This window comes from Schistocerca gregaria, chromosome 4, assembly GCF_023897955.1.
Source record: "Schistocerca gregaria isolate iqSchGreg1 chromosome 4, iqSchGreg1.2, whole genome shotgun sequence".
Lineage (NCBI taxonomy): Eukaryota > Metazoa > Arthropoda > Insecta > Orthoptera > Acrididae > Schistocerca > Schistocerca gregaria.
Window position 1 is genome coordinate 316,896,308 of NC_064923.1, and position 24,650 is coordinate 316,920,957.

Below are 24,650 nucleotides of genomic sequence, written 5' to 3' on the forward strand. Positions count from 1 at the left end.
AAAGGAGTTTTGCTATTTGGGGAGGAAAATAACTGATGATGGTCAAAGTAGAGATGATATAAAATGTAGACTGGCAATGGCAAGGAAAGTGTTTCTGAAGAAGATAAATTTGTAAACACCAAGTATAGCTTTAAAAGTCAGGAAGTCGTTCCTGAAAGTATTTGTATGGAGTGTAGCAATGTATGGAAGTGAAAAATGGGCGATACATACTTTAGACAAGAAGAGAATAGAAGCTTTCAAAATGTGGTGCTACAGAAGAATGCTGAAAATTAGATGGGTAGATCACATAACTAATGAGGAGGTATTGAATAGGATAGGGGAGAAGAGAAGTTTGTGGCACAACTTGACTAGAAGAAGGGATCGGTTGGTAGGACATGTTCTGTGGCATCAAGGGATCGCCAATTTAGTACTGGAGGGCAGCGTGGAGGGTAAAAATCGTAGAGGGAGACCAAGAGATGACTACACTAAGCAGATTCAGAAGGATGTAGGCTGTAGTAGGTACTGGGAGATAAAGAAGCTCGCACAGGATGGAGTAGCATGGAGAGCTGCATCAAACCAGTCTTAGGACTGAAGACCACAACAACAACATGCTTAAAATTTACATTTTCTATGGATGGATAGATAAATAAATCTTCATATAGCACTGCATCACACGTCACAATTGTGGGCAAAATCATTTATATAATTAATGAACAGATGCCTTCGTAACTGGAAGCCAATCTGACTTTTTTATTATTTATCTTCACTAATTATTTTCTGCTATTTTAGGAAGAGTGTATCAGTCACAGGGCAGTCTCACTTACTCCAAAGTCATGTTCCCTGAGAAAAATATTATGAGAGACCATACCAAATGTTTTCCTTAGGTTCAAAGGTGTTGCACAGATTATCTCTTCACTTTCAAAATAATTGTGCACCTGATGTTAGCTCTATGAGCATAACCAATAATAATGCAAAATATTGAAGCAAGCAATTCAGAGATTGAAGCAGCTTTATTATGAGAATAAGATAATTACATCGAGCAACAAAATAAAAACTGTGTGGGATATAGTGTAGACAGACAGAGGTGGGGCCAAAACACTAGAGGAACAGATAGCTCTAAATATAAATGAGACTTTGATAGCAAGCACATGTAGTGTTGCAAACCTCTTAAATAAGTGCCTCATTTCTGTTACTGACAGCTAGCAGATATCAGGTTCAGTGAACAGTGCAACCAGACTTTAAAAATAACTTCTGTAAAATGGAAATGACACTGGTGTCTCCCAAAGACATCGCAAAACCCTTAAAAATCAATATTCTAGTGGGTATGATAATGTATCAAAGAGGGCTCACGCAAGTTGAATTCTACCTAAGCTATTTGTGTAAGCAATCTCTTATCAGCGGACTATTTCCAGACTGGCTAAAATATGCTGACGTTAAGCCTCTATACAAAAAGGGGGACAAAGAGACATTATCAAACTGTCAATAAATTTTACTTTTGCCAACTTTCTCAAATATATTTCAAAAGATTGCATTCAAACGCCTCATGAAGCATCTGACTGAAAATAATATATTGACCAAGTCACCGTTTGGATTCCTTAAGGGGTCTGATATAGAGAAAGCTATTTACACTTATGGTGAGAATGTACTTAATTCATTAGATAATAAATTGGAGGCTACTGTGACCTGTCAAAAGCCTCTGACTGCGTGAACCACAGAATTATCTTAAGTAATTTACAATATTATGGTGTCATCAGAAATGCTGCAAAATGGTTTAAGTCTTATCTAACTAACAAAACAAAGGGTGTTGTTGCGGAATACCTGTACTGTAAGCAGCCAGTCTTCATCTGATTGGGAGTTATTTACATAAAGTGTTCCTGAAGGTTCCAGCTTGAGCCCATTGTTTTTTCTTGTGTACATTAATCACCTCTCGTCTGTTACATTTCCAGATGCTAAGTTTGTTTTGTTTGCAGATGATACAAACATTGTAATACATAGCAAGTCAAGTACAGATTTAGAAATATCAGCTAATAAAATTTTCACTGACATTAATAAATGATTTGAAAGCTAATTCACTGACATTAAACTTTAGAAAGAACCTTTATATGCAGTTCAAAACCTGTAAGAGATTTCCTTCCAGCATGTGTATAACACATCAAGACGTGCAAATCGAAGAGGTTGACAGTGTTAAATATCCCGCATTACAAGTTGATAATAAATTCAGTTGGAAAGGGCATACCACAGAATTGCTTAAGTGCCTAAACAAGTCTGTATTTGCAGTGATAACGATGTCACACATAGGAGATACAAATAGGTGGTGGTGATGATTGGTTTGTGGGGCGCTCAACTGCGCGGTTATGAACGCCCGTACAAATTCCCAACCTTTACTCAGTTCGGTCTCGACACTTTCATGAATTATAATGAAATGATGAGGACAACACAAACACCCAGTCATCTTGAAGCAGGTGAAAATCCCTGACCCCGCCGGGAATCGAACCCGGGACCCCGTGCTCGGGAACCGAGAACGCGACCATGAGACCACAAGCTGCAGACAATACAAACAAGAGAAAACTTGCATAATTTGCTTGCCTTCATTCTATTGTGTCATATGGGATGTATTCTGGGGTAACTCATCAAACCGAACAAAAGTTTTTAGGGTGCAAAAGCATGTGATAAGAATCATTTGTGGTGCAAATCCAAGAACATCATATAGAAACCTGTCCATGGAACTTTGTATTCTAACCACTGCTACTCAGTATATTTATTCCTTAATGAAATTTGTTGCAAGTAATATATATCTATTTCCAACCAATAGCTCAATACATACTATCAATATTAGGAATAAGAACAATCTACATAAAGACCTAAAATCACTTACCCTGGTCCAAAAAGGGGTCCAATGTTCAGGAAACCACAGTTTCAATAAATTACCAGCAACCATTAAAAACTTGGTTTCAGATAAAGTATAGTTTAAAGAGAGTTCAAAAGACTGTTCGATAGGTAACTCCTACTATATAGATGAATATCTTAACAGGGACTGTTAGATCAGTTCAAGTAGAAATGTCTGTTGGACTTCAGTTTTGACAGCACTTGGTCACTACAGTCAAGATTAGGTGTTTTGTGTATGATAAATTTATTAAGTGTGCATAACAATGTTTCATTCTGAGAGTGTACTAGTTCTGTAAATATTAGCAGTTCCAGTTTTCTGTAATATATTCACCTATTTTGACAACCTCTTGACAAATGAGCAGGGAAATAAGTATTATATTCAAATGTTTTATGTTTTTTTATGTTATACCTTCTGACATGTTCCACAGCCATGAGAATCATCTCATTTTTTGTGTCTATGGAATGAAAACTAAATCTAATCTAATCTATCATGCTCTTAACTATTTTGTTGTCAAAACACTGAACTTGACCCATATTGTGAATAGGTTAAGTTATCATCAGATTCAAAATATGTGATTGTGTGTCTATGTATGCACTGTTCTATTATTTTTTTATCTTATAGGTATCAATCAGTGATATAGGTCAATATGTATATGTAGATGCTATGCCTTCTTTCTTATGAACTGGTTTGTCTACCAATATTTTTGAGCATTCTGAATAAGTGCCTACACTTAAGACATGAATAATTATTTTAACCATCGGTAAAAATTTGTAGGGCAACTGTAATAATCTACCCCAGAATTACTGAACTTAGCTGCTGGTCCATTGATGACCCTCTAGACCACACCAGTTCAGCAAAACCTGTCAGTCAGTTTATTGTTTGTATGGGTGGTAGAGCCTCTGTTTCGCTAACACCCTCCACAACATTGTCATCTAAGTGAGAATGGAGTAAGTGTGTGTATTTAGAATCACATGTGGAATTGATTCTGCGTATTCGCAACATGTTCTGTTACAACTTTCTGTAATACTGTGTGTGTGTGTGTGTGTGTGTGTGTGTGTGTGTGTGTGTGTGTGTGTGTTTTACCAAGCTTAATCGCCAGATCACCATCGACTGTGTCACATGCCCTCACTTCATGAGACACTGCGAAGAGGTTTGGTAGGCTACTCAAACCAGGGCATTGGCCAAGGTCTGGTGATCATGAACTTTATATGCCACCATGTCTCCTCACTTTGCCAACCAAATACCGGCAGTGAAAATTTTTTCCACCAACAGGATTTGAACTGGCTAACACCCAGGTCGAGCGCCACCGCGGAAGTGTGAGTTAGAAATCCCAGCCACTGAGACGGGTTGTGGAATTGGTGAGTGATGCACTTTGTCATACCAGTTCATGTCTGTTTTAATAATTTTCAATGTAGCTTTGCATTTATTCACCATATTCAGAGTGTCAATGCTGTATATTCAACCATCTGGCTGTGTGATGGACACATCTGTTCAGCATATGGCATAACAGCACAAAGCTAAATGGTTGATCATATAGCATCTGTCTAAATTTCACAAATGGCTGTTTTTGTAGTGTTTAGGAGCCATAACAGCTGAAATACATAAAAGTTGGCTTCAGTACAGGGAAATGATAAACAAGAAACTCCAAGGAACAGAGGACAATAAAAGAGAGCATTGACTTTTGTGACATGTTTGAGGAACTGGAATAAAGTAAAGATACAAGTTCACTTTGGGGGCAAAAGTTATAATGTTTACCTATGCTTTTCTTTTTTAATTTTGGTAGGTGCAGTTAACATGTGATAACTTTGCAATGAGACAGGAAACAACGATAGTCATTTGAATATCAGACAAGAAGCTGTGACAGAATCCCTGAATGCTGAAGGTTAAATTTTGATTTGTAACCATGACATGAATAGTATTAGGAATGCTAAGTGGATATCAGCAAAGTTGAGTGCTGAGTTTTTCACCCTATTTAAGTTGATGGGTGAACAAAATCCTGCTGGCAGATCAAAACCAGTGTGGTTGACCTGCCACAGTCAGTGATTGGTCACCAAATACACAGCATAACAATTATTTCCCTTCTAACAATCAGGTAAAAACAGAAGTAGTGTGATACAATTTTCCCATTACTAAATGAAGTGTGTTTACTGTTACTGATAAATTTGGTTATACATACAATTTTTTGCACACACTGGTACTGAGGATGTTGATTCGTCATAATAATGAGGCAAAGAATACAGTAGCTACAAACTTATAACCCTCCTTCAAAATGGATTACATAGAATTTTTAGCAAATACTGTGACAGACTGTTAATCAAAGTTGCAACACTTCTGAGGAAAGTGAAGTTGAAAACTACTTAATATGCTACGAATACAATGACAGTGGTCTTTGGGGATCACAGTAGTGAGAGATCGTAGTGTTTTTAAGTGCAGTATTTCACCATACTAAAGAAAGCATTTCTTCACGAGTTTGCTCACTAAAAACTCAGGAAGTTTTGCAGACAAAGGCAAGACTTGAATTGAGTTGGAAAACCACTGTTCAGACTGCAATACTTGGATGGGAAATCTTGCCTCATCTACAATACAGCCTGAATCTCGTGCTATCAGACAGACTACAATCCAACTGCAAAACTAAATGTAGTTCATCATTCACAGTTTTCACTTTGAAGATTTCATAAAAATACCTGTGCTAATGATGGAGGAACAAATATAGTTGGCAATACTTGAGCTCACTGATGGATTGCCAAAGGGCTGGAAATCATATTGAAAAATGAAAGGACATTAAGGATTAACATTCTATCAATAAGATGGCCATTAGAGATGGAAAATAGGTTCTGACTCTGGAAGGAAATCAGGTCCTTTTCAAAGACACTATTATTATATTTGCCTTAATTGATCTCTAGAGGGAATACACGGAAAGCATAAATCTGGATGCCCAGAAGGAGATCTGAACTGCCAACCTCCCTAGTGCTGGTCCCATATCTTCACCCCTGTATCATTTTGTTCAGAGAAATTACACTGAAAAGTGAAACAATACTTACAAAAGTTGGGTGTACACTTTGTTTTCTTGTGAACTGCAAGACAAATTATGAGGCTCTAATTTATGACTAACTCTTGTGTGTAGCAGCTGCTCATCAGTCAACTGCCCAATACAGCACAGGTTGACCCAAAACATAGCTCTGATGGTCACGCACCACAAACTCAGCAGTGTCACCCAGAGCAGAAGACTTTTTTTATATACTTATATGGATATGGTGTCTGTTCTTTCACACAAGTCCGAAAGAACAGACACTTATGATGACCTGAAGCCGACTAGAATGAAATTAGAATTATATATTAATACCTTCGGCTGCTGATGGGCATTGACATATATCAACAGGGGAAAATGTGCCCCAACTAGGACTCGAATCCGGGATCTCCTGCTTACATGGCAGACAGTCTATCCACCTGATCCGCTGAGGGCACAGAGGATAGTGCAACTGCTGGGGCTATCTCGCGCATGCCTCCGACGAGACCCACATTCTCACCTTATTCATAGTGTCCCTACCCAATACACTCATTACTCGTGGAAGACATTCTTACCAAGTCCCGTAAGAGTTCAGATAATATGTGTGCATCCACACAGAAGGAGAAGGTCATGGCTGGTATTGCCAGAACTATATACTTATATGGATATGGTGTCTGTTCTTTCCGAAATGGCTCAAGCAACAAGAAATTAGGTATATGGTTTGATAAATTTCCATTTATCCTTGTCTGTAACTATAGTTAAACTGTAAAAATTGTCGTAATGGCAACCATTTAATGTGTACCTTGTTTCAATAGCAAGATCTTCAACCTCTGATGCACAAAGGAGTGTGTACATAATTGGTTATTGGTATCATGTTCTCCTTCTGTGTAGGGTGTATTTGGCAATTTGGCAGTCCCCAGACTACAATACCATCTTTCAAGATGAGCATATACTTAACTAAAATAAAAGAACTGAATATTAACAGTTCAAAGAATACAGTGGAAACATTTGTTTTTTAGAGTGCCCTCCTCCCCCCACACACTATATGTCAATCTTATCGATCTGTTGTGAAATTTCATACACTGCTACATCCAGTGACTCAATTTTGTCCTCTATCTCCCTACCAACATTTAAGGTTGCATTCCCTGCTTTGTGGTTAGTGAGGGCACAAAACAGTTACCTTGATGCCTTCCCCGTCATCTTTGTTGCAGGTCTCCTTTTATTTTTGCAACAGGAGGGTCCTGCCACATCTTTCTAATTTTCCCAAGCTATAACCCTTTCCTCTCTGATGAAGGAACTAATATTTTGAAAATACAGGAATTGTTTTTTATGCTTACATGTGTATCTGTAGTACTAGAATTAACACTACTCAAGCTAAGTAGTGGTCAGTCATTCTGTTTCTCAATAATTTTACAGTTGCCTCACAAAGGTCAGATGATCAGCCAATACTTAAACAACATCAAACTAAGTACACAGTTAATAATCTCACTCTGTATGTGCAAAACTTAATTTAGAAAGTAGTCTGAAGAAAGGCAGAGCTGCAAGTATAACATCTGTACTTTTACAAGAAGCTTTTTCCAACATTAACTGGAATACACCCTGGAATTCAGGAGTTATCAGGGATAGCGTGCAGGAAATGAGAATAAATCTATAACCTGTACAGAAGCCACACTGTTATCATGACAGTTTAAGGGCATGAAAAGGACACACTAATCAGTAGTCATTGAGAAGGTAGTGAGGCATGGTTATAGGATACCACTCATGTCATTCAATCGGTGCATTAAGCACAAAGTAAAGGAAACCATGGAGAAATTTGGAAAGAGAATTAAAGTTCAGTGAGAAGGAATAAAAACTTCCAGGTTACATTCTGTCTGAGACAGCAAAGGACTTCAGAGAACAGTTGAATATGATGGTTGGTGTCCCCAAAAGAGGAGACAAGATGAACAGCAGTAAAATTAAACCAAAGTAATTGGATATAATCAAATTAAGTCAAGTCATCATGAGGAAATTACATTAAAGAATGAGAGAATAAAGGTAATGGCTGTTTTGTTATATGACCATCAAAATAACTCATGCAATCAGAAGTAGAGAGAATAGAAAGATTAGCTGGAAACTGAAGAAAAGATTTCCTGAACAAAAGAACTATATTATATTTAATATAATTGTAAGTGTTATGAAGTATTTTCTGTGAGTATTCATTTGCAGTGTAGCCTTATACGTAAGTGTCACTGAGATGACTGGTTTCAATTAAACTTGTCTCAGTTTAAGGAGACAGTTCAAGATCAAAACACAGTTGTGTGCAGATGAATCACAGCAAACAGTTTCTTATCATTAGTAATACAAGCAGCTTCATTTATTTTTGGTTAAAGTAGCATACAGCCAAATGTTGTGTTTTACAACAGATCTCATTTACTACTATACAATCACTAACATTAAATGCTGCTGCTTATTTGACCAGTAATTTACCGACATTCTATGTTCACAATCTCAGCAGCTTCATTTAAGGCACTGCTGCACCTAAAAAGTGTACCCAAAAGTGAAAAATATCATTGAAAGCAATCAGTGTCTGAAAATATCATATAATTAGATAGATAAGAAATCTATTCCCCAAGTGGGAAATACGGAAGCGTCCGATCCCGCCCATCTGCTTTGACCCATGACGTCACAAATATGGTCGAAATGACCATAAATCACGATTCCAATATGGCGCATTTAAAGTTGGTACATACACATTATAAGGATGAAAATACATCGAAAAACATACACACACACTTTCCACAAAAAGCCTAATGACACTAATGGGACAAGCACGGGAAATGGAGTGTTTTTGGGTGGGGGCAAAATAAATATAAACAAATTTAGACACCCACCCCCACACAAAACGACGAGAAAAACCGACATCACAAAACTCCCCAAATACCACTAAACACAATATCATCTGGAATCGGACACTTCCCTTGACCTATATATCTCAGCAGCAGCTCCCGATCCCATAAATTAGGATCAAACACCTCCCTTGGCCTATATAGCACAAAAACATCTCCCGATACCAATATCAACATACACATACACACATTGGGATCGAACACTTCCCTTGACCTGCACACTGTTAATTTTATCCATCATATCCATTCCTGAACAAAACCAACAACCGATTAATTTTACTAAAATTACCACCCGATGTACAGCAAAAAACACTAAATTAACCCTCACACAAAATCGTTAACTCACTGAAATGAATTCCACTACAAACACAGCCAACACTTGAACAATTCTGGATAATGAGCAAAAGCAAACTGAGCCCATTACACCACACAAACGAAAACCCTGAACATAGCACCAGAGAGCACAACGAACCACAATACGACGACATCTACAAACACGCCATACTCACAAACCAAACTCCGCGCCGTCATGACATCACACACGACAACACCCCTACGTCATGGTAGGATCGGACACTTCTGTCGACCCCACAAGTGGCAGCACATATAAAAGATAAGGAAATATGCAAGCTTTCAGAGCCAGTGGCATCATCTTCTGGTAAAAGGATGGAAGGGAAAGAAAGAGATCTGAAACAAAAGGACTGACAAGGTTTAGGAAATGGGGAGAATTATGGAAAGGCCACAGAGAGCCCCAATTTGTGGGAGACTTACTGGATGAGATGAGAAGAAAAGACTGATTGTTGGTACCTGCACCACCAGATGAGATTTGGAAACCCAACATCTTACAGGTGGAAGATAGCATAATAAGCAAGACAGAGATTCCTTGAAAAATATAGTACAAGAGTCAATAAGAATGGAAAACTAGGTGCATTATGCATGGTAGAGAGGTGAGGTGAGGGAGGGGCACAGAAAAAAAGACATTCAGAAAATAAAAGATATAGAAAAATAAAAGGGAGCAAAGATCAGGTGGAGTTACTGAAAACAAAACTGAGGCAACAGAAATTAATGTAGAGCATGCTCTGCGAGAGAATATTGTGTGTTGCCAGTATAGAGCCTATACCCTCTTTCCATCCCCATTCATTATTCATAGGTGACTCTCCCTTTGACAGTATATAGGTTTTGTCAGCTGCACGGCTGATATGGATGATGCTAGGAGGGTGCACTGCCCAAGTATTACAGCTGGGATGGCCACAGGGGTAAGATCCATAGCGGAGGGGAATGGGCGCCAAAGGAGCATACGGTCTGACCAGGATACTGTGAAGGTTCAGAGGGGCAGGGTGGGGGGTATGGCAAAAAGCTATTCTATTTGTGATGGGCAAAATATCACACACAATGGACCTCATTACAGGGCATGATTTTAGGAAGTCGTAGTCTTGTTGAAGTAGCTGGTTAATACAGTCGAGATGAGGACAGCACTGAGTGACAAGAGATGTACTCCTAAATTGTTGTTGTTTTTTGGAGGGATCAGTAGTATCAGAACAGGATGTGATGGTCTGGAAAATCTCCTTTCGAACTACAGTGGTGGGGTATTAAGTGCAGAGAAGGCTGAGATGAGAAATATCATGTACTGCTGTCTGGATCTCCCTATGACCTTCTTCGCTATAAGATTCGGCCAGTGCATCCTCCTAGAACCACCTATACCAGCCCTGTAACTGGCAAAACATATACTGTGAAAGAGAGAGCAATCTGTAACTGCCACATGCCATGTACCAGTTGTTACGTAAACACTGTTCAACCTTTTACATTGGCATGATTGCCACCAGTTTATCAGCTAAAATGAATGGACATAATGAGAAGGTTTATACTGGCAACACACAATATCCTGTTGCAAAGCATACTCTACAGCATGACAATCGTGACCATGGTGTCTCGTTTCATCATATGGCCCATCTTGATACTCTACACTGATACCAGTTTCTCAGAACTCTGCAGGTGGGAACTGGTGTTACAACATGTACTTGGTATTAGCCACCCTCCTGGCCTAAGTTTACGTAAATTTCTGTGGTCTCACCATTTATTTTCAGTAACTATTATTTTTCTTGACTCACTCTATTTTTCTATTTCCATTATTTTCCAACTGTATTTGTTCTTGCACCCTCACCTGTCTACCATATACAATTCACTTAGCTTTCCACTCTTGTTAACACTTGCACAAAGTTTTATTCAGTAACCTCTGTCTTGCTTATTACCCCAATCTTTCACCTCTATGCTCATAAACTTTAAAATTTTGGCTGGTGCATGACCCAAAAATCAGTCTCTCCTTCTCACCCCATCCAGTAAGTCTCCCCTAAAGAGGCCACTGGCTCTGACAGCTTGCACATTTCCATATCTTTTGTGTGTTCTCCTACAGTCACCTGGTAAGTAGGTTTTCATCCATCCAATTATGTATCTTCAAACATGAAAGACGTTACTTGCCTAAAAACCACTGACCACCTCAGCCCCCCAAAGGTCTATAGGTGCAAGGAGCATACCAAGGGATACATGTCATAGAATGACCTCTTGACAATCATGTAACCCATGTTCTACATAGTGTTCAGAATTCACACGTCACAGGTTTTCTGACAACATAGGGCTTTCAATGGTCTGACTGTGGCACATGGTAACAGAGGTAATAAGAGACTGAGCACAAACTATCTTTGCAGAAGGGTGGAGAAGTAAATAGGGAGTTTTCTTTTCAAAGGAACACCCCTGTGTTTTATCTTACAAAAGTTAGAGAAACCACAGAAAACTTAAATCTGGATAGCAAGATAGGAATCTGAACTATTTCCGTTCTAAATGTAGACCCATTTCTCAACTATTCTGCCACCTTTCTAAATACTAAATACTGTGGTGAGCATCGGCATCTGGTGCTATTGCTGCCATAGTGAGAAGATCCTTTGTCCTCACAAAGTGAGTAACAAAATTTAGGTTATATGTAAAAGGTGGTGATGTTGGATGTGGGACCCCAGTTTGAATTGAGGCAATGTGGATCACAGGGTTGAAGGACATTTTGCAAGAACAACTCTCACCTACATAATTCAGCTGGTGTTGGGAAGAAGGATCAAAATGGCACTAACTGTGAAGCACTCATTTAAATAAAACATGTTCTGCTCAGCAATCTGTTCAGCAATGGAGTGTTCATCTTTGCTCTTGGCCCTAGTTAGGTGGTGGCTATTCATTCAGGTGAATAGCAAGCTGGTGGCCACATTCACATAAAATGCACTGCAGAAATTACAATGGAGCTGGTATATGAAATGCTGCTCTTATGGATGTCCCTGCACTGATACAATATGGTAAGTCCATGATGGGAAGGGAGTAGTATGATGTGCTGGGTGTTTGCATTGGACAAGTCTTTCACTTGAGTCTTCCACAGAAGTATGACCTTTTTGACAAATTGTTTGAAATGGAAGTGGCATAACAATGGAGTAATATTCCTTAGATTGGGTTTGGTGATGGTTTACCATTTTGGGAGGTGTGGGAAGGATTGTGGGTAGGATAGAGTTCATTTCTGAGCACAATGATAAACCATCAAAGACCTGGCAAAGGACATGGTTCAGTTGTGTCAGTGTGGGATGATACTGGGCAATGATGACGGTGCTCCTTTGCAACTGGTTCTTGGGGTTGGTCAGTGGCATGTGAGGATATTGTGCAGACAATGTTTGTGGTTAAGGAAAAAGTGTCTGTGAAGGCCTTTTGTAAGACCTTCTGGGTCATTCCATGAAAATGAGGAATCATTATCAAAAAATTAATTTTTCTGTGGGAATAGTTTCTCCTGTTACATATGTAGCTTGGGCATTTAATTTTGTTGGGAAGACTGATTTTTTCCCTCCAAAACCTATAATTTACTTCTGGGAGCCATTGTTTTGAAGATTGTATTGTTGTGTTTGCTCATGCAGGAGATTTGATCAATTTCAAGGTAAGAAAAAAATCATGAAATTTATAATATTTCTTTATGATTTGTATATCACTTTAAAGTGCAAAACTTCTTCTTCTTTTTGGTATATTTTTAGAAGCAAACAATTTAAGGATGATAAATACAAAAACATTTATATAAGCTAACCCAAAATGTGTAACATGAGTTACCAAATGCCAATTTTTTTAAGATTTTCACATCATCATCATCATCATCATCATCATCATCATCATCATCATCATTTAAGACTGATTATGCCTTTCAGGGTTCAGTCTGGAGCATAGCCCCCTTATAAAATTCCTCCACGATCCCCTATTCAGTGCTAACATTGGTGCCTCTTCTGATGTTAAACCTATTACTTCAAAATCATTCTTAACCGAATCTAGGTACCTTCTCCTTGGTCTGCCCCAACTCCTCCTACCCTCTACTGCTGAACCCATGAGTCTCTTGGGTAACCTTGCTTCTCCCATGCGTGTAACATGACCAAACCATCTAAGCCTGTTCGCCCTGACTGCTACATCTATGGACTTCATTCCCAGTTTTTCTTTGATTTCCTCATTGTGGACACCCTCCTGCCATTGTTTCCATCTACTAGTACCTGCAATCATCCTAGCTGCTTTCATATCTGTAACCTCAACCTTGTTGATAAGGTAACCTGAATCCACCCAGATTTCGCTCCCATACAACAAAGTTGGTCGAAAGATTGAACGGTGCACAGATAACTTAGTCTTGGCACTGACTTCCTCCTTGCAGAAGAGAGTAGATCGTAGCTGAGCGCTCACTGCATTAGCTTTGCTACACCTCACTTCCAGTTCTTTCCCTATGTTACCGTCCTGTGAGAATATGCATCCTAAGTACTTGAAACCGTCCACTTGTTCTAACTTTGTTCCTCCTATTTGGCACTCAATCCGTTTATATTTCTTTCCCACTGACATTACTTTCGTTTTGGAGATGCTAATCTTCATACCATAGTCCTTACATTTCTGATCTAGCTCTGAAATATCACTTTGCAAACTTTCAATTGAATCTGCCATCACAACTAAGTCATCTGCATATGCAAGACTGCTTATTTTGTGTTCACATATCTTAATCTCACCCAGCCAGTCTATTGTTTTCAACACATGATCCATAAATAATATGAACGACAGTGGCGACAGGTTGCAGCCTTGTCTTACCCCTGAAACTACTCTGAAACATGAATTCAATTTACCGTCAACTCTAACTGCTGCCTGACTACCCATCTTTAATTGCTTGCAAAAGTTTGCCTCCTATTCCATAATTTCCTAGAACAAACGATAACTTCCTCCTAGGAACCCAGTCATATGCCTCTTCTAGATCTATAAAGCATAGATATAATTCCCTGTTCCACTCTTAACACTTCTCTATTATTTGCCGTAAGCTAAAGGTCTGGTCCTGACAACCTCTAAGAGGCCTAAACCCACACTGATTTTCATCCAATTGGTCCTCAACTAATACTCGCACTTTCCTTTAAACAGTGCTTGAGAAGATTTTACCCACAACGCTGATTAAAGAGATACATCTGTAGTTGTTACAATCTTTTCCGCTTCCATGTTTAAAGATTGGTGTGATTACTGCTTTTGTCCAGTCTGATGGAACCTGTCCCAACTCCCAGGCCATTTCAATTATCCTGTGTAGCTATTTAAGACCTGACATTCCACTGTATTTGATGAGTTCCGACTTAATTTCATCCACCCCAGCTGCTTTATTGCACTGCAATCTATTGACCATTTTCTCCACTTCCTCAAATGTGATCCTATTTCCGTCATCATTCCTATCCCATTCGACCTCGAAATCTGAAACATTACTGATCGTATTTTCACCTACATTGAGCAACTCTTCAAAATATTCCCTCCATCTGCCCTAGGCATCCACAGGATTCACCAGCAGTTTTCCTGACCTGTCCAAAATACTTGTCATTTCCTTCTTACCTCTCTTTCGAAGACTGCTAATTACACTCCAGAATGGTTTTCCAGCAGCTTGACCCATAGTCTCCAACCTGTTTCCAAAGTCTTCACAAGATTTCTTCTTGGATGCTGCAATTATCTGTTTGGCTTTGTTTCTTTCTTCAACATAACTTTCTCTGTCTACCTGTGTTCTAGTATGTAGCCATTTTTGAAACGCCTTCTTTTTCCTTTTGCAGGCTGCCTTGACTGTGTCATTCCACCAAGCTGTTTGCTTCTTCCTGCTTTTACACACTACTGTTCCAAGACATTCTTTAGCCACTTCTAGTACTGTGTCCCTGTACCTTGTAAATTCCTTTTCCAATGACTGTAATTGACTACATTCAACTAACTGGTACCTTTCTGAGATCACTGTTATGTACTTGTGCCTGATTTCCTTATCCTGAAGTTTCTCCACTCTTATCCTCCTACATATGGACCTGACCACCTGCACTTTCGGCCTCACAATCCCAATTTCACTGCAGATTAAATAATGATCAGTGTCATCAAAGAATCCCCTGAATACACGTGTGTCCCTCACAGCCTTCCTGAATTCCTGATCTGTTATTATATAGTCAATGACAGATCTAGTTCCCCTGCCTTCCCAAGTATACCGGTGAATGTTCTTATGTCTAAAAAAGGAGTTTGTGATTACTAAGCCCGTACTGGCACAGAAATCCAAGAGTTGTTTCCCGTTCCTGTTGGCCTCCATATCCTCTCCAAATTTACCCATAACTTTTTCATACCCTTCTGTTCGATTTCCAATCCCGGCGTTAAAATCACCCATGAGCAGAACACTGTCCTTGTCCTTTACTCTAACAACTACATCACTGAGTGCCTCATAAAAACTATCCATCTTATCTTGATCTGTCCCTTCACAATGCGAATATACTGACACAACCCTAATTTTCTTGCTAGACACTGTCAAATCTATCCACATCAGTCATTCATTTACATACCTTATTGCAACTACGCTGGGTTCCATTTCTTTCCTGATGTAAAGCCCTACACCCCATTGTGCTATCCCTGCTTTGACTCCTGACAGGTAGACCTTGTATTCTCCCACTTCCTCTTCTTTCTAACCACTTACCCGAATGTCACTAACAGCTAAAATGTCCAGCCCCATCTTACTTGCAGCCTCTGCCAGCTCTACCTTCTTCTCAGAGTAGCCCCCATTGATATTAATAGCTCCCCATCTCATTACCATTTGTTTGCCAAGTCGTATCTTAGGAGTCCCTGGTTTGTCAGTTAGGGGTGGGACTCCGTCACCTCCAAAGGTCTGAGGCATTTTGCTCTGATTGTTGCCAGCATCATATTTAAAGTACCAGGGAAGCAGGTTGCTAGCCTTACTTGCCCCGAGTCCCATTGGGTATTACACGTAACGGTTGAGGGACTAACCGTGGGATTTGGTAGTCTTTGTCGTATGAGCACAAAGGTGACCATGACTCAGAATATGTCCGAGATGCCCTGCCTTATTCCAAAGTAACTGGTATCCCGACTGTCAGAACCACTTACTTGGCCACTCATACGTTGCCCGTGGTTCATGAACTAGGACATGACTACAGGAACCCACACCATGAACCACAAGATTTTCACAAAATACATTAAAGTATAGAAACTTATATTCCATGCTGTCCTTCACATAAGTGTACCTGCTAATTTAGTATCTCAAATAAATTGCCTCCCGGAAGGCTTCTCCTGGTATAGGATATTTAATTCATGTAACGTGAGTTACCTTTATTTATGTAATGTGAGTTACCATAATTTTTGTAGGATTAGTTATAATTTTAAGGAGTCAGATTTGTTCTGAATTACATACAACACAACCAACAATATACACTCCTGGAAATTGAAATAAGAACACCGTGAATTCATTGTCCCAGGAAGGGGAAACTTTATTGACACATTCCTAGGGTCAGATACATCACATGATCACACTGACAGAACCACAGGCAACAGAGCATGCACAATGTCGGCACTAGTACAGTGTATATCCACCTTTCGCAGCAATGCAGGCTGCTATTCTCCCATGGAGACGATCGTAGAGATGCTGGATGTAGTCCTGTGGAACGGCTTGCCATGCCATTTCCACCTGGCGCCTCAGTTGGACCAGCGTTCGTGCTGGACGTGCAGACCGCGTGAGACGACGCTTCATCCAGTCCCAAACATGCTCAATGGGGGACAGATCCGGAGATCTTGCTCGCCAGGGTAGTTGACTTACACCTTCTAGAGCACGTTGGGTGGCACGGGATACATGCGGACGTGCACTGTCCTGTTGGAACAGCAAGTGCCCTTGCCGGTCTAGGAATGGTAGAATGATGGGTTCGATGACGGTTTGGATGTACCGTGCACTATTCAGTGTCCCCTCGACGATCACCAGAGGTGTACGGCCAGTGTAGGAGATCGCTCCCCACACCATGATGCCGGGTGTTGGCCCTGTGTGCCTCGGTCGTATGCAGTCCTGATTGTGGCGCTCACCTGCACGGCGCCAAACACGCATACGACCATCATTGGCACCAAGGCAGAAGCGACTCTCATCGCTGAAGACGACATGTCTCCATTCGTCCCTCCATTCACGCCTGTCGCGACACCACTGGAGGCGGGCTGCACGATGTTGAGGCATGAGAGGAAGACGGCCTAACGGTGTGCGGGACCGTAGCCCAGCTTCATGGAGATGGTTGCGAATGGTCCTCGCTGATACCCCAGGAGCAACAGTGTCCCTAATTTGCTGGGAAGTGGCGGTGCGGTCCCCTACGGCACTGCGTAGCATCCTACGGTCTTGGCGTGCATCCGTGCTTCGTTGAGGTCCGGTCCCAAGTCGACGGGCACGTGCACCTTCCGCCGACCACTGGCGACAACATCGATGTACTGTGGAGACCTCACGCCCCACGTGTTGAGCAATTCGGCGGTACGTCCACCCGGCCTCCCGCATGCCCACTATACGCCCTCGCTCAAAGTCCGGCAACTGTACATACGGTTCACGTCTACGCTGTTGCAGCATGCTACAAATGTTAAAGACTGCGATGGAGCTCCGTATGCCATGGCAAACTGGCTGACACTGACGGCAGCGGTGCAGAAATGCTGCGCAGCTAGCACCATTCGACGCCCAACACCGCGGTTCCTGGTGTGTCCGCTGTGCCGTGCGTGTGATCATTGCTTGTACAGCCCTCTCGCAGTGTCCGGAGCAAGTATGGTGGGTCTGACACACCGGTGTCAATATGTTCTTTTTTCCATTTCCAGGAGTGTATTTCAACATATTTAATGTATATTTATCTCCATATGACACATAAAATCCCATAGGGAATAGCTATTCCTACTTTACAACATTTTGCAATTTTTGCAGAATGCCTTTAAGTACTGCTGAAAAGGTGAGATGGCAGAAATTGAAAGATGAAGGCAGATATGAAGAGTATAAAATCAAACACAAGGGAACTATGAAAAAATTCAGGAAAAAGAAACAGTAATAGGAAAAATGTTTGAGTAAAAGAGAACAAGAAATAATTGCTGCAGACAGGAAACGGAATGTTAGAGAAAGAGTTACCAAGTACGGGAAGCGACTAAAGAAAGCATCTTCAGCTACGCCAAGTAGTTCTGCCTCTCCGCCATATAAAAATAGGTCTTCACTGAGAAAAGCCATATCAAAAGCGAAATGTGTACTTCAAACATCATCCAGAAAACAAAAATATGTTATTAGAAGGTTGTATCATACATTTGTTGAACCTTTAGAAGTAGAAACAATCTCTAAACAAAACATAAGTGATGAAATAATAAGTGCAGTTAGCAAATTCTATGAAAGGGATGAAATTAGCAGACAGGCCCCTCGATACAAAGACGTTGTGACTGTAAAAGATGCGAAAGGCAATACCTAAGTACACCAGTAACTGGCCAGAACTTTTTCTATGTGCAGAGGCTACAGCCAATTGTTGGTTGGAAAAGTGCATGAAATGTAAAGATTTATTGGCAGTTAAACTTCTTGGTTTATGTGCTGTTGTACAAGAGTATGGTGCGAAATGGTATGTGTGGCAGGAGAGTGATGGCATGATTTTTAATGTAGGGGAAGAAGGTATATTACAGAATCTTATTGATCACATTCTTACCATGGGACCTAAATTTTTAGAGCACTGATACTTTAAGAGAGAACAATAAAAGAACTATCAGAGTGATAAGGTATCGCTGCCTTCTGCGATTCTAACTGCCATCATGCAAATCGATTTTTCTGAAAATTTTACATGTGTAAGTCAAGATGAAATTCAAAGTGCACATTGGCAGCAGAATCAAATTAGTATTTTTACTACCATGATTTGGCATTCAGGTACTTCTCACCCCTACATATTGGTATCTGATAATCTGGACCACACAAAAAACAGTCATTCCCGATTTTGATAGACTTCTTGAAGACCTACCAAAAAATATTACAGAAGTTAATCTGGTCAGACGGTCCTGCTTCCTAGTTTAAAATCAGATATATTGCAGAGGCTATAAAAATTCTAAGTAAGAGTCATGCCAAAAGAATTATACGGAAGTACTTTGCAACTTCTCATGGGAAGGGGCCAGTGGGTGGAATTGGTGGGGCTGTCAAATGCCAAGTCTGGTCTCGTGTGAAAAGTAGGAAATGTATTGTAAACAATGCAACAGATTTTATAAAAGCATTATTGAATTCTTCTTCTAATGTGACAACAGTTCTTATGGGTGAAGAAGACTTTAGCCAAAGAAGCAAAAAACTACATCTCTTGGCCTTAATCGAGAGCTGCAAGCCTTTCTTGAACATTTCTAAAATTTATCACTTGGAAGTCTATAATAATGGAGTTGTAGGAGACACCACTTCATCAGTTGCAGATGAAAACACTAACAGAACAGAAAAATCGCTAGGCATATAAGTAGATGACTTGGTGGTGGTAAAATATGACAATTCATGTTTTTCTGGTAATGTTACTAAAATTAAAAATGGTGACTTTAAGGTTGATTGTTATGATGAAAGGTGAGAAGTTTAGGAAGTGGCCTGAAATTAAAGAAGAGAAATACTACACTAAAGACAAGCTTGTCAGAAAAGTGAACCCTCCAAGTGCTGTAAATTCCCGTGGTTATTTCAAGTCTGACTGTGATCTGTGACAATGCAACGTGAGTTAGCGTATGTTGTAACATGAGTTACTTGTTCACAATGTTTTAATATTTATTTTATTGGAGATTAAATGTTTGGGACTTTGTTAAAATACTTATAAGACCTTCTGGTATTGTGTGTAAAACTTACAAGAAATGTTCACATAAAACAGAGCAGAGTTTTGTATTTTCTTTATCATATGCAAAAGCCATTTCTTGGGAATGTAAAGTGAGTTGCCAACTATAATTATAAGATTTGGTTTTATAAATATAGTAATGTAACAATTACTATGATATAGGTTTATAGAGCATTCTGCATAAAGTATGTTTTGAGGTTAAAAAAATATTTAATAGAAAGATTTCCTTCCGTTAATTGTCCAAAACTTATAAGATAAACATCACTTTGCAACATGAGTTACCATGGAATGACCCTTCTGCATACTGGGCAAAGGGTTTCTTGTCACTGCAGATGCACCATCAGTGGGTGTCCGGAGTATGTAGAAGGGTTTTTTTGTTGTGGGCAGGATGACAGCCATCAAAAGATATGTACTGTTGATGGATACTGAGCTATGTGTACAGTGGACAATTGGACATCAACATCTAGGTAGATGGCATGTTGGGCTGGGGAGAACCAAGTGAAGTGGATGTGAGAGAAAGTGTTGAAGGCCATGAGGGAATGAGGACAGTGTGTCTAGGTCCGGAGTCCAGATTCTGAAATGGTATCAGTTAACCAGAACTAGACAAGGTGTTTGAAATTCTGGGTGTCTAGTAAGTTTTCCTCTATGTAGTACATAAATAGGTTGCCAAAGAAACATGCCATGTTGGTGCCCTGGCCATAAATTCTGACTGTCTAGTAAGTTTTCCTCTATGTAGTACATAAATAGGTTGCCAAAGAAACATGCCACGTTGGTGCCCTGGCCATATCATAGATTTGTTTATATACCTTCCACTCACAGGAGGAGTAGCTATGTGCAAGGATGTTAAATAAAGAATGAGTTGGTTGGTATGGAGTCTGAATGACACTGGGAGAGGTAGTGTTTGATAACTGCAAGACCATGGGCACAGGTGGTGGTGGTGGTGTATAGGGAAATGGTGTCAACAGTTATGAGTAGGAATCCATGCAGTAAAGGGATGGGGATGGATGACAGTCAACAAAGAAAATGGTTTTGCATCTTTAATATGAGAGCTTAGGGAGCAGGAAATTAGTTACCAATCATGGTCAACAACAGCAGGAATGCTTTTGGTGGAACACAGTAACCAGCTACAATAGAATGTCCAGGATTGTTGGGTTTATGAATTTTGGAAAGCATGTAGAAGGTGGGTGTGATAGGGATCACTAGCTTCAGGAGGTAGAGGGATTCAGAGGAGAGTTTTTGGGATGGCCCTATGGATTTGGGTAAGGATGGGAAGTTATACTGGACTTCTAGGATGGGATCACTATGCAGGATATAACACTAATGCTTCGTCTCAATCATAATTTTCACTTCTAATAATTTCTGGGTATGCAGCCGGATCCCGTCGACATTCTGCCACGATATTTCGGCCCAGAGACGTCCGGCCATCATCAGGTGAGTACACAACTACTGAAGAGCCCAGGTGCAGTCGCGGTATTTATGCCGAATCTCATGCATGCGAAATGTACTGGCATCCTACAGCGCATGCATCAGGTGTTGACATACGCGGCATAGCCGAGTTGTACGTGCTGCCCTCGGTGGTGAAAATAAAAGATCATCTAGTCATTGAGTATGGAATGACGCTGTCGATTCTGCTGTGATTGTATAATTTTAATAACAGGATTCCAATTTTTATCCAGCTGAAAGCCGTTGTCACGATTTATAAGATTATCGGCAAGACATATTTCCACCGATTCAGCTGGATAAAAATTGGAATCCTGTTATTAAAATTATACAATCACAGCGGAATCGACAGCGTCATTCGATACTCAATGACTAGATGATCTTTTATTTTCACCACCGAGGGCAGCACGTACAACTCGGATATGCCGCGCATGTCAACACCTGACGCGTGCGCTGTAGGATGCCAGTACATTTCGCTTGCGCGAGATTCGGCATAAATACCGCGACTGCACCTGGGCTCTTCAGTAGTTGTGTACTCACCTGATGATGGCCGGACGTCTCTGGGCCGAAATATCATGGCAGAATGTCGACGGGATCTGGCTGCATACCCGTAAATTATTAGAAGAACAAATACGCCGAGAAAATTTCAGAAGTCACATAATTTTCACTTGTTTGTAGATAATGTTTTATACATGTCTGTGCATATTTTGCTGATCCACTGCTCACAATAATTAGGGAACATGACTTTGAGAATCTGCCACATTCCTTCGAGCAACAACTGAGGCCTGTGAATGCAGCAAAATTATAACTGTATCTTTCACAAATTAAGTAGGCCTACACAATAAAACATCATTACATCTTCAATCATTTACATAAAAAGAACTGAAATGTGCAACAGTGTGTCAAAAACAAAATAGAAACAATAATTCATCCTGTCACACTGACTGCTTTTCATTGGAATTTGAGAGCCTCAACAAGGTGGTTGCCCTCCGTGAGCATTTATCACTGCCTAACACCCTTTGGTATCTGTATCTATTCTTCAATGTGGGACCATGAGAGTTATTGGAGGATCTGTGATGGAGCAGGATGGCCATGAACACATCTGTCAAGCATGTGCCAAGTATACATGATGAGGTTTGGGTCAGGACCCACCATCAGCCATTCAATTACTTCAATATCTAGGCTTTGCAAAACAACCCTGCTGATGCCTGCCACATAGGCCCTGGCATTAGAACAAATTGATGACCACCACATGGGAAAACAGGATCTGTTCGATGCACTGTCTGGCAGTAAGGCGATGAGGGATAATGACAAGATCTGTGTGGCTGCCAACACCAAAGCCTCCCCACAACATCACAGAATCTTGGAAATCTGTCGATATCCTGGACATTTCACAGGTGCAGCTCACCATGGGTCTCCACACACGAACACAATCATCACCTTGCATTAGAGGATAGTTGGAATTGTCTGTGACTAGCTCGTGTTGCCAGTGACAATAATAGTGTTTCCACTGATGAAAGAGACTAAGTCTTTGACAAGTTCTGTATGATTGGATTTCGGTATGGGGCTGACTGGAAGGCATTCTGAAAGGACAGACTTCTGTGACCCCACCAGATACAAAAATCCCTCCCTGCCTCTCCTTTCCACTCAAGCTGCAGTGCCAACACAGTACAGTCAGACAGCACAACATAGCTATACAGTTGCTTTTTGTGTATAAGTATGTATGTGTATGTTTAATCTGTAGCTTTATGAAATGATTTATCCGAAAGCTAGCTTTATTCGGTCTTTTGTTTATGAGCATTTTCATGACTCAGCACCTCACCTGTTCGGTGAGTTGTTGTTAACACTTGTTAAATTATTTATTAATTAGTAGAATAAAGTACAATAATTCTTGACCTCTTCAATTCTCTTTCGAGAAGTGCACTAGCTTGATGTATATGGCCAGTTTTTGTCGCTTTCTTCCATTGTACACAAAAACATTTTTACAATTTTTTTTGTCTTCATAACTTATTTTTCTTTAGCTATCCGCTACACGACTATACAGCTAACATGAACAGTTCACAGTGCTTTCCACTATAAATACTTAGCGAGTTTCAATTAACTGTCTGGAGAGGGGGGGGGGGGGGGGGGGGAGCGAACTAAAACAAATTGTAAAACTGCTATAAATGTTAATTTTCTTCTAAACTGGAGGGCTGGTCAGTGCTGTCTAATTTATCATTATACAGTGATAACCCAAAATGTAAGATTTTAAGTCTACGATATGTCTACCTTAGCTACAGGCGGACCACATGAAAAAAAAAAATACAATTCAGTGTACTTACTCAAACTGAAAATGCACCGGTCTTGTGTGACTAATAGACGGCATATAGGTGTAATAAAATGCTACATATAAAAATACTGATGTCCAAATAACTACTGATAATACAGCTGCGCCTACGCCGGCTTTGAGAACGACTTCTGACGTATTATCAATTTTATTTCGAAGCCTGGAATAGATTGCTTCTAGTATTTTGTCTACGACGTTCCTTCTGTACCACCTAAAAGGCGCCAAAATGATGGACGATAGTCCCATGTTTCACTAATAAAACAATATATCTAAAGCTATCGGATTAGTACGTAGAAACGTCAACTACACTTCTGACACTTTGTACCTGACAGCTCAAAAAACAGTTATATCTCTGACATGTTTGGCGGCCAGCTGTTTACGTTTACATTTCACAGGAATTCATGCACACGTGACGTCGTTTTGACGTCACACGCTGTATTGAAGACGAAACCATCTGTGCACAGGCGCCGACTCAATGGGGCCTGAGGGGGCCCGAGCCCCCTCAAAAATTCGTTTGGAGACGGTGCTCCCAATAATTTAAGAGAATTATTAGTTATATTATACTGTGTAAAAATCACAAAACTATCTTGGAATTTTTTATTTTCCTTGTTTGACGACAGTTACCTTTTAAAATACATTCAGTAACGAGTTAAAACAAATAATTATTACAGTAGTAAGCAGGTTAACTGAAAATGAGTGGTGTGAATCATGATAATGTTACGGTGCTGTGGGCACACAAGATTTGTTCCGCTGTGCGAACCATCGGGTAAAGTCTGGCGCCAGCGAGCCAGGGCTGCAGCCGCGGTGACATCGAAAGGCCTGGAGTAGAAGCGCCTGGAACCCTCCGCCTCGCGTCGCCTTGACGCTTCGAGACATTTCGACGCCTCGGCTATGTAAAGCCCAACCTACTATTGCAGTCATTCAGTGTGGATAGTTTCATTCAGTACATGCTGCCGACGTGTTAAGTGTTCCGACTTCA

The 24,650-nt window shown here is 40.3% G+C and overlaps 1 protein-coding gene across 2 annotated transcripts in view; it reads right to left on the reverse strand.

The window, feature by feature from the left end:
* Positions 1 to 24,148, reverse strand: part of LOC126266963 (seipin) — a 51,973-nt gene extending 27,825 nt beyond the window's left edge. Inside the window, exons 1-2 of one of the 2 annotated variants that reach the window (XM_049971688.1) lie at positions 23,997 to 24,148; positions 23,667 to 23,882 (exon numbers count right to left, since the gene is read on the reverse strand). In XM_049971688.1, the coding sequence (XP_049827645.1) occupies positions 23,667 to 23,710 (44 nt within the window). In that variant the 5' untranslated portion in view covers positions 23,711 to 23,882; positions 23,997 to 24,148. Of the gene's footprint in view, positions 1 to 23,666 lie in introns of both variants that reach the window. The other variant, XM_049971687.1, reaches the window with a different exon arrangement.
* Between the last annotated feature and the right edge of the window lie 502 nt (positions 24,149 to 24,650).